The sequence below is a fragment of the Trachinotus anak genome, unplaced genomic scaffold (assembly GCF_046630095.1).
Source record: "Trachinotus anak isolate AG129_WGS33_773 ecotype Australia unplaced genomic scaffold, CSIRO_AGI_Tana_v1 ptg000012l, whole genome shotgun sequence".
Lineage (NCBI taxonomy): Eukaryota > Metazoa > Chordata > Actinopteri > Carangiformes > Carangidae > Trachinotus > Trachinotus anak.
Window position 1 is genome coordinate 17,574,221 of NW_027273863.1, and position 11,309 is coordinate 17,585,529.

The 11,309-nt window shown below is 39.7% G+C and overlaps 1 protein-coding gene across 1 annotated transcript in view; it reads left to right on the forward strand.

The window, feature by feature from the left end:
- b4galt2 (UDP-Gal:betaGlcNAc beta 1,4- galactosyltransferase, polypeptide 2) overlaps nucleotides 1-11,309 on the forward strand; it is a 161,149-nt gene that overhangs the window by 71,484 nt on the left and 78,356 nt on the right. Inside the window, exons 3-4 of the mRNA XM_071491984.1 lie at nucleotides 6,834-6,952; nucleotides 7,937-8,053. Coding sequence (XP_071348085.1) covers nucleotides 6,834-6,952; nucleotides 7,937-8,053 — 236 coding nt within the window. The remainder of the gene's footprint in view (nucleotides 1-6,833; nucleotides 6,953-7,936; nucleotides 8,054-11,309) is intronic.

Consider the following 11,309-nt stretch of genomic DNA (forward strand, 5'->3'; position numbering starts at 1 on the left):
CCATGAACCTCAACTACTGCTCAGCATAAGCAGCACATGCAACAGAATTTTAAGATCTTTGATTGCATTTTTCTTACAGAAATGCACCTTGGGATTCATAGTTTTCTCTCCTCACATACACTTGTATGTTTGATTTTTTTTTTTTTCAAAGAACCAGATATTTTCAAATGTGGTCGCTGTTGTTTTATGCAGATAAATCAACTGGGAGACTTTGATGCACATCGCAGGGCTCCAACCCTTCAGGAAGATTTCTGCCCATTTCCCGTTTTAACCTGTTTTTGTCAAGGTTATGTGATCATCCTTTATAATTCAATCATCATGGGACTATTTTTGAATATTCTCTCTGTTGCGCTCTCAAGGAAACACTGGCTCGTGGGGTTTGAAAGATGGCTGCAGAACAGCAACGAACAGACCAGTTTCACATTATCCTTTTCGTAAAATCCATGTTTCCTTTTTGTTGCCTGGATTTTATTTTCCAGCAACATGGCTTGCAACAACAAAGCTATCAGTTTGTGGATGTCGCCGCTTTCTCTTCAACCTTTTGTGCTTGCTGTAAATACACCACTGTTAACCCTTCATCTCCTCTTCTCTGGCACACACACACACACACACACACACACACACACACACACACACACACACACACACACACACACTCACACACGGGGTGTTGTGCATAAATACACACCTACATGAACAGATGACTGGATGTTTTGCATGTCAAGGGGATTCTTAGATAACAATAATCCTCTGATCCAGTAAATTCACACGAATACACACACACACACACACACACACACACACTCACACTTATATGTAGACACAGAAACACACACAATCAGGGTTTCATGTTTGAACACAGTCTTTGGTGCTCCTGATTTATAGAGGATAAAGCCAAACTGAGGACTCTTGAAAAGAGGTGACAAAAGAAGAGGAAATGCAATGAAAGATATTAAAAAAAAAAAACATTTTTACAAGTTGCTTGACTCTTTTTCTTTCACTTTTCCCTTTCCTCTAATTTCTGGCACACATTTCCCTCCTTCTCATTCCCTCCTTCCATCACATTTCTTCTCTCCCTCGCCCCTCTCCATCTTTTTTCTCCCTCTCTCCCCATCTCTGCAAGAATAGCAATTACAGCCTGCAGTTGGTAGAGGCACTTGTAAATGATTGAGAGGGAGAGAAAGAGAAGAGAAGGAGAGAGTAGACAGGCTAATAAGATTCAGAGAGCTGAAAGTCTCTATTGTCACAGAGTCTGTGTCAGTGGGAGGCAGGAGGAGAGAAACAATCTCCCTCCCTCTCTCACTGTCCTTTCACTCTCCATTCTTTACTTTTTTCTTTCCATTTATTCACTTTCTCTGACTCCCACTTCCCCCCTCCTCCTGAGGCCAAAGAACCAAACTCAATTATGAACTCAGAACTTCCTCCTGAAATCTGACCCTGGTGCTGCTTCACTTGTCAAAATGTCTCCGAACAGGACTGCTGATTAACAACCAGTCTGTTGTGTAGTTTGCATGGTCAGATGGTCTGACCAGTGACTCTGTCAGGGCACAAGTCGTGGTGTTATGTACATGGAGCCAGACAAGTTGTTAAGTTATGTCATAGACGGCCAAAAAAGAAGCAAATGAAACCACAGAATTTTTTCTTGTTATTCAGATCCCTAGATCCTGTGCAGAGGAAGTTGTTTTGTTGGTGTTAATTTTGCATTCAGTTACATAACTGTACACTGTGCGTTGAGATCTGGTGGTGGGGAGAAGTGAAAGTTTTGATTGCAGTCAGTGAACAAAGACATTATTTAAAAGTTTGTCTTTTTTTTCTTTAATTGGCCAGTTCAAGACAAATCAGTAAATATAGCATTTTATATGATAATGTCTTTTTTTCCCCTCAGATCTTCTGGAAAATGAATGTGTATATGTACAGTGTGCTTTGCTAGACCCTATGCACGTTAATGAGTCAAAGAATGTAGTTGTGTTTTAACAAGCTAATCAATATTAAATTGCATTACTTAAGCATCATACTCTAACGATATTGTACCATTAAAAAAAGGCCCACATTTTTTGCGCCTACATTACCCACAATGCACCTCAACCACCTATTGGTTGGCGGGAGATTTGGGTTTGTTGTTGTAGTGGCAGCTAATGTAGCCGCCAGATGCTAGCATCAGGCAGAGCTTAGGAGCAGGGTACAGAGGTCGGGCAAGATCACGTCTTTCCAACTACACACCGGAGGCCTCCTTCACTTTCAGACTCGTATTCTTCTTTCCCCAGCCAGCGCTGACTGAAGGGACATAATTTGCAGATATTTATTGGATTTCTCAGATATTTGTGCAACTGATCGAGTGGCATAAAAGTAATAAATGATGATTTTAATCATCAGTTAATGATTAAATGTTAACAAACCAAATATCCGTTGGTTACTGTTGGTTCCTTTATAGAATGATAAATTGAATGGTTTGTTAGCTGACCAGTAAAGAAAATAAGCTATTTCAAGACACAGTTTGGGCTCAAATAAGTGCATTAATAATAGATAAATCGGTTATGCAAAGACTCACTCGTCAAAGCCAACAAAACAGATTTTAGTTAATAGAGTTTAATTATAGAAAAAAAAAATCATAAGTTTTACACTCACTGCAAAAGGGACACATGGAAAACCTGCCTAAACCAGGGTAGTGCAAATAAATGCTCCACCAGTCAGTGCCACTTAAAACACGTAATTCTCCTGAAGTGATTGAAACAACATGTTATCAGAGCTGACAGACATATTATATTGACACACAGAACCTGTATGATCCTATTTATTTCTCTGGTCAAGTCCATTTAAATCTCTACCCACAGATCTCATCTTCAGGACCACTGGCATGGTGGAGGGAGTGTAGTGACAGGGAGAGGTCTGAATGTTGTCTGGAATATTTCTGTGATCTTTCAGCTTTGATCTATGTGTTTTATGGTATAAAGAGCAACAACATGAGACAAGAAGATAGAAAAACAGAAGCAAAGAGCAGCCGTAATCTGTGAATGGATGCCACATCACACGAAGCCCTCAGAACCAACAAAATACTCGAGTGCTCCAATTTTTTATCCTATTTCTGTTTTCTTGTTGTCAAGTCCGACCCAGGCTGAATCACCGTCTCAAATAGGCTGACTCGCTCCGTGTGTGTGTGTGTGTTTGTGTGTGTGTGTGTGTGTGTGTATTTGTGCATTTGTGTTTGGAGTGCTTACTGCCTCAGGTCCGCTCTCAGTGTATTGTGTCTGTACATGTGCTGCTAACCTAATAGCTCAGAGATTTGGTTCATTATTGTGGGGGGAAATTTGGTGTGTATACAGTGAGTGTGTGTGTGTGTGTGTGCGTGTGTGTGTGTGTGTATGTCTGTGTACAGTGTATATTTGCAGACAAAGCAGTGATGTATCCCCCAAAGTGCAGCGGGTGTCCCAGATAGAGCGATCAAGCAGCATGATTATAATGTATTACTCTAATATCGCCACATAGATAAGCATGAGATATTATGTGTTTGTGTGTGTGTGTGTGTGTGTGTGTGTGCCTAATTGCACTGCTATCAATCTACCACACATTACAACTCTCATTTATCATCACTCTTTCGACCAACATTAGCTCAAACCCACTTTTTTTCTCACATGCACATTCCCTTCCTCTTTTCTCTTTTACAGTATTTACACACACACACACACACACACACACACACACACACACCCTGTAGTCTTCTGTGCTCACATTACCGGACAGTTCGGAAGCTGACTGAACTGCTTTACCTGTCACCATCTTTTCTGATGACACCGTGAGGAAAGCGTCTCATGCTCCACCAATAAAACAACGACAGCGAAGTGCATCACTTCCTGTACGTGTTTATGGAAGGTGAAATCAACCAAATCTGCATCCTTGTTTCTATCCCTCGAGACAGAAGATTTCGGAGTCAGCTGCCAAACAACTGCTGTCCACAACGGCAAGTCCTGCTGGGTGCTCCTGTTCAGCAGTAGTGTAGCGTGTACCTACCAAGAGCGGTTGGTGGGTACACGCTACACCACAAAGCAATGCATCCACAACCCATCGGGTCTGGAACGACAGAAGGGCACAAGGCCCAGAAAACCTTAAGAGTGGTTATGGGAGGAATGTGGCACAACACACTGTACATCACACCCTTCTGTACGTGGAGCTGCGTAGCTACAGAACAGTCAGAGGTACTGATGTTTTGGCCCCATATTTAAAATGTCAACTATACCTTTAAAATGATTACAGTTTGGCACTTGATAAATAAAAACAACCTTAAAACAAGAGTCAGATTTTTGATCCTTGACAAGAAGGATGAGTTATCTTGATTGTAAAGATTTAAAAATATTGTGGTGCTAAAAATGCCATGGTGATAATCAGTTTGATTCACACTGTGCTCACAAGTTAAATTTCAGTGCAGTTCTGCTGCTGTATCATTTTATGGATAAAAGTCTCCCTGCAAGCTAATTATCATAACCTGAATACAGGGCTTTGTGTACTACATTGCTACTAAGAGAATAGTCAGTACCGTTATACTATAGTCAGGGGTCCTTATCTGCTGCAGAGACACAGTGCACTAAAAACACACGATGCTCTCTTTGCCTTGTACTGAATTTAAGACTTGCCCTAAATAAAGCATAATATAGGTCTCTGAAGTGGGTTATTTCTAAGAGATGGTGGGCAGAAATGTATATTTAATATGGGGCTTAAAGATGATGTCACTGCTCTATTTACCTGATGCTAGAAGGTATCTGCACAAATTAATTACTGAATTTTAGTGTCAAAAAAAACAAAAAACAAAACAGCACTTAGGCTGTAAAAATTGCATATTTTTGTGCTAGAACTTGTCTTTCATTTGTTGCCTGTGAGCTAACTAACAGCTCACTGAGACGAAATGAAAACACCATGTTCTACCAACTGTCTCATTAGTGCGAGAGAGGAGGAAGAAAAAAAAGAGCGTCAGACAGGAGTGTGGATGAGAGTGGAGAGGACGGAGGATGACGGGCAGAAGGGGTCAGGGGGAGAGGGCTGTTGGGACTATTTGCATTCAGCTCTTGTGGTGTGATAAAGATGTGGTTTATGAACATGTAACCTTGTTGCCAACGATCATGCCACTTGCCTGCAGTGTGGATTGGAGGAGAACTCTCAACACAAAACTTGCGTCAATGCTAAGTGGATTATTAGCTCATACACCTGTATGGGCCTCGTCTGTCTGTCTTTCTCCCCTCTGCTCTGCTGTACACCGAGTACTGAGCCTTCGCACACATATTCAATGCAAGACAAGTGTATTATTTGGAGTTTTGATCTGTGGAAAGGATAAGGCTTTCTTGTTATTGTCAACAAATCCCATGAATCCCAGGGTTTGAACATCTCATCATTCATGGCTCGCGAATGCCATGAATGCCTTTTGAGGAGAGGTGGTCCCCTGTTATCCCCATATTTAAATGAATGTCATGTCTTGCCCCTATCTGTAGTGACAGACTCTTCACTTTGCCTTTGAGTCTGGTCCTTAGTAACATGTACAAACACTTTTGTTGTCTTGTTTTTTGTATCTTACTTGAAAAGTGCCAAACACACTTACTTTGGCTTTAGGCAAGGTCAGAAGAAACCTTCTGCTAACTATTTTGTTTATACCACAGTGTTTAGTGCTACTTGATTTCTCCTGATGATGTGAATCTTTAAAAACAGTTCAGAAATTCTGCACTTAGTTTACTTTCTGTAAAAAAAAGTTTGAAGAATTTCTTAGCAGAGCTGGAAACTGCAGTATTTAACATACTCAAATCAAAAATGAGAGGATGCTTGGGGACTATTTTTAGTCACAGATTGATACACATTTGTGTATCAATCTGTGTACACTTGTGAGTATTTCAAGCAGCAGGATGGTGAATATGAGATATACTGAAAATGAATGACAGTGCCCATTTTCACTGTAATGAAGGAACTTTGTCACGCATTTATGATTTTTGACAATGAAGAATAAGCTGTGCAGGCTGTGGAAACACAAGCAATACTTGTTAGTCGCGTCAATCCCTTGCTGGTTTTGGTCTTTTCATGAAATATACAATATCTGCAGTGTTGTCCTTTTAAAAATATATGTATATATAAAAAATATATATGTATTTTATCTTTTAAACACATGAAGCTTTGAAAATTAATAAATGAGTTCTTATAAAGATAAAATGAATAATGAATTATTATAATAAATTCTGTATTTTTCTACAGTGTGAACACTCAGAGTCTGGGTTGTTTAAGTGAGGGTTATGGTTGCAGGGCTTTGGTTGGAGCCCAAACAGCAAAGTTTGCTGTTTAATGATCCGGGCTCAGGACGAGGGGCTGTAGTTATCGTCCTTGCCAGAGATTTAAAACCAGTCCGTATTTTAAATTAGTCTGAACCAACAATCTCAAGCACTCAAACGCACACACCCATTTAGATAGCATTTGATCCTTCAGTCCTCAAAGGAGTGATAGATAGATTTGTGATGATATAACATATGGTGTGCCTTCATCAGTGAGCAGCGTAATTACCTTTCATGTTGTGTTTACGCAGACCGACTTCAAAGTCTTTGTTTATTTTTTAGGAATATATGTTTTCCAAAGCCTGTGCATCTTATTAAATGCTGCATTATGCAGAGCGTATCCCTTGAAACCATTATTTCTGCACACATTGCTTTGATACACGTACTCTATTGCTTTGAAGCCAAAAACTCTCTCTCTATCTCTATGTCCCTCACTCCCAACATCCCTCCTTTTTTTTTCTTCAACTTTTTTTTTCCTCTGTTTTCTCTCTTATCCCCAAATCTTATTAACTCTTCCCTCTCTTCTTCTTTCCTCAGTGGGGCGTTTGTTGATCGAGTTCAGCTCCCAGATGACGATGGAACGAGTGCAGAAAGAAAACCCCAACGTGACGGAGGGAGGCCGCTACACCCCTCCCGACTGTCGGCCTAGATGGAAGGTCTGTAAATGTCTCTCACACACACAAATACATTCACATAGAGCCCACTTTTGGATGAAAAAATAGATAACAAGTTATGCATCAAATAAAATGATAGGTGTCAAAAGTATTAGTCAAAATCTTGAAAAAAATTTAAGGTGCAAGACTTGAAAAACTTTTAAACTATTTTTTTCTTTTCCTGGCAGAAATGGGCTTCCATAATTTCTCTCAGTATCTGGCAAAGCCCAGGTCTGTGCAGAACAGCCATTAGGATGTTAGTTTATCTCATCTCATGCTATGGAGCGTCATATCTGGCTGTTTAAAAGAAGATTGCTGAGGTCTGGGTGCTTTCATTAGCAGTGAAGATTACAGCTAAGTGGATGCACCCAATGCAATGCTTCACCATACAGAGACCAAGGCCAATTTGCTGCCAATCTTCATCAGAGCACAAAATTACCATGAACATACAATTGCAGCTGAACCTTGGACTGTTTGGACAGCTGAGAGCGACTCACACAAAACACAGAGATACAGAACAGCCTCAAATCTGTCTCAGATCTGTGATGCCAGTGAGACGGGCTTCCGAGAGCTGCTGCATTCATAATGCATGAAACCAACTTTATGTACACGGTGACATTAACCAGGAGGATTTTCTGCAGATTATACTTGTGTCTTGTTTGTATACACCATTATTGATTAAACTATTCAAATGAATGATTCTGTGTAGGGCTGAAACTAATAATTACTATTCATTATCTATTCATCTGCAAGTTGTTTTGTCAGTTACAATTTTTGTTCCATCAACAGCCCAAAACCCTAAAACATTCAGTTTTTTCAATGACTTTGTTGTCAATTATTTTTATGGTAGATCGACTAATGAATTAATTGCCTAATTGTTGTGGCTCTTGTTCTGCAACTGATAAAAAAGCGGTAAATTGCATTTTGTCATAAATTTTCAAGTTGATTACAAACAAATTACCGACCAAAACTGTTTCTTTTGTGTAGGTGGCCATCATCATCCCGTTCAGACACAGGGAAAACCACCTGAAGTACTGGCTCCACTACCTCCACCCTATCCTCAGACGGCAGAGGATTGATTACGGCATCTACATCATCAACCAGGTAGGTCAGCTGATGATATTTCCACTAACGATTGATCTGGGGAGTTTTTTTGACAATCAAGTGTTGCAAAATCAACAGTAGTTGTCTCTTAATTAGTGTCCAGGCCGTGGTCACTCTTGGACATAAAGCTTGCACATGTGTGAAAGAAAAAAAAAGTTAGCCAGCTCAGAGACATTCATCACACATGTTCTTGTTCAAGTTTCTTGTAGTCAGCTCATCATCAGATCAACACACAGGCAAAGTGGTGTTGGCTCTCTCTCGTTTCTACTGCAGCTCAACAGCGTCGACGCTCTAATGCTAGTTAACTGATGCGCTCCTCCAACGTCCGGCTAGCCAGAAGAAAACAGGATGTGATAATGCGAGCAGCTTGATAATATGAGCCTCCTGCTCAACCTAATGGAAATGAATCATTATTTAGTCTACAGAATGTCTGAAAGTGAAAAATGACGCATCACAATTTCCCAAAGCCCAACGTGACCCTTGTTTTCATTCGACCAACAGTCCAAAACCCAATGGTACAAATAAAATAAAAGTTAGAAAAGCAGCAACTACTCACATGTGAAAAGCTGGAACAAGCGGACTTGGGTAGTTTTGTTTGATAAATGACATTACTAATTAATCAATTGTAGCTCTCTACAATTGTTTCAGCACGACTGGGATCTCCCTCTGGGTTCACATAGAAATTGAGTTATCTAGAGTCACAATCCTCATGAAATGAAGATCAGACTCCTGTATGGGTGGGGAGGCTAAGTAGGTCATATTTGTTACTTGCACAGACCTCTGTTTTATGATAAACAGTATTTACAGGCCAAGTAACAAGCTGTAGGCATATCTTATTCCAAGCTCAAACAAGAAGTAGACATGAACTAGATCTGTCAGCTCATGTTAAGTTATAAGCTTTGTGAAGGAATAATGAGAACACTGAGGCCATCGTCAGGTATTCATTAATACGGTGGAAAAAGTCTATTACTACATGTTGAATCTGAAGGAGTCGATTTGCAGGTATTTAAACCTCTGACAGCTGCTGTCCCCCCTCTCCCGTCCCTAGCTGGTCTTCGGTAATTGTGTTTCAGGGTCTCTTCTTCTGCTGTGTAATTCATCAACATATTTACTTTCACTGTGCTCAGTTCAGCAGCAGCAGCATAAGGAGCTTGGTTTTCAGTGTTGGGAGAGTGTGTGAGTCTTCCACATTGCTTTAGGTGAGAGTTCGTCGTCTTCTACATTATGGGTAATGAGCTCTCCTTTCTGCCCTTTCTCTCCCCTGTGGGCCTTGTGCAACACCTTAATCACTCCCCCTGTGGAACAGACCTTTGGTTCCACCTGCCCTGCTGTGCTCCGCTCTTGATATGGTTATGTTCCAGTGTCTTACTCTCTCGCCTCTCCCTCACACTTACACACACACACACACACACACACACACACACACACACACACACACACATAAACGCACGTCTCTGAATCTTTCTTATCTCAAATATAACACTGTTAGCGAGATCAAGAGCATGTAGAGCAGGTTATAACCTACCCATCCCTTTTCTTTACATTTATTTTAAGAACGGGGGTTTGGCTCATTTCTTGTAGAAATTTTCATCATTTCATCAATTCATCAATTTCATCTTTCTAACTGCCAGTCAATGTGGCTTACTAAGAGGTCTAGACACAATTCATGTAGTTTTAATCCATTTCATAACTGGAGTTGAACTCACCTCTGTTCCATTTTCCATTTCCCTACAATTGAACTTTGGTCATTTTACAAAAGTGAAAATGAAATAAATATTAAAAATGATAATAGTAGCTATACAGTGTATTTAGTGTATGTCAAAACAAGGTACAAAGTTCTTCACATAGAAAGGACAGAATTAAAACAATTCATTGTAACAACTAAATATAATCAGTCAAATTAAAGTACAGAGTGAAACAGAATAAATACCCAACAATAAATAATATACAAACTGTTAAACTTAAATAAACAAACAATACAAAACATATCATTAAACATACTGAAACATACTGAACTTTAACATGGGCTTGTTAAAATAAATGATTTTGAGAAGTGATTTAAAAGATGCCACTGTCTGAAGTGGTACCACCTTACATCAAAAGAATAAAAAACATGATAGTTAGTAAATCCGTGAACCACAAGATCAGGTTTAGCTAAAAAGCATCAACCACTGAGCGAAAATATGATTTCACAGTTGACGGCATAGAGCTGCAGATGCATCTTTAGCTCTTTCACCTGCACTTCAAACAGACACTCATTCACCGCCTGGCTGTAATTATCTGCAAAACTACCAGATTTTTACCTCACTCTGTGATTTAGAAGTTCAGGAGGGGCTTTGTTTGAAGTGGAAATTACTCTCATCAATTTTTTAAAACTAATTGTGAACTTGTTGAGATGCTGTACCTGACTTGTGCAGCCAGCTATGCAGCATTGTGAAGTGGGGTTAATTCCTGCCTCTCTTGTTTTTGAATTAGTTTTAAACTCATTCAAAGATTTACCAGTGTTTTAATGACCGTGGCTGGGATGTATGCTCCACCTCCTCTACATGTAACAATGACTAATGATTTTAAAACTGTTACAGACTCTTTCCAAAAAGGACTGACTCATCAGCAGCTGCTCAAGGTTAAAACACAAATTTTATAATTGCTAAAGAAGGACATCTTAAGGTTATGTTTTATTCATTTTTTATTCAGTGGGTGCTCATTTCAATGACATGGTTTTGAAATTACCTCCAAGTTTGAGGCATAAATTAATCACCAAAGAACTTGTTTAAGGAACCATTTCAATAAAGTTCTTTTTGGACCAACTTGTTCAGTAAATAACCGTTTTCAAATGGTTTTTCAACAGACTCTCAAAATCTAAATGGTTCTTTTGAGAATTTCAAATTAAAATACTATATACATTGTGTAAAATAAGAGCATGTTCTTCTGTTTTTAATCAATGATCTTTGCATTTTGTTAGGAAACAAACATCTCAGGATTTCCTTTAAAGAGGTCAGGACATGTGCGTACTTGGGTTGCCAGAGAAGTTGAAAAGAAGTACCAAAAACAGACAGTGAAGCAGGTAGACACACACACAGACAGGCAGATTGAAAGAAACAGAATCAAAGTGACAGAAATGGGATTCTGACGACAGGAAGTCCAGATGTCTCTGACACGATGGGCGATTAAACCTTTACACCCGGCGCCACTTTCGGCGAGGACGTGGAGAGCACTTTTTTATCGTGCTCGCTGGAGCGTTAAATGAGTGGAAGTC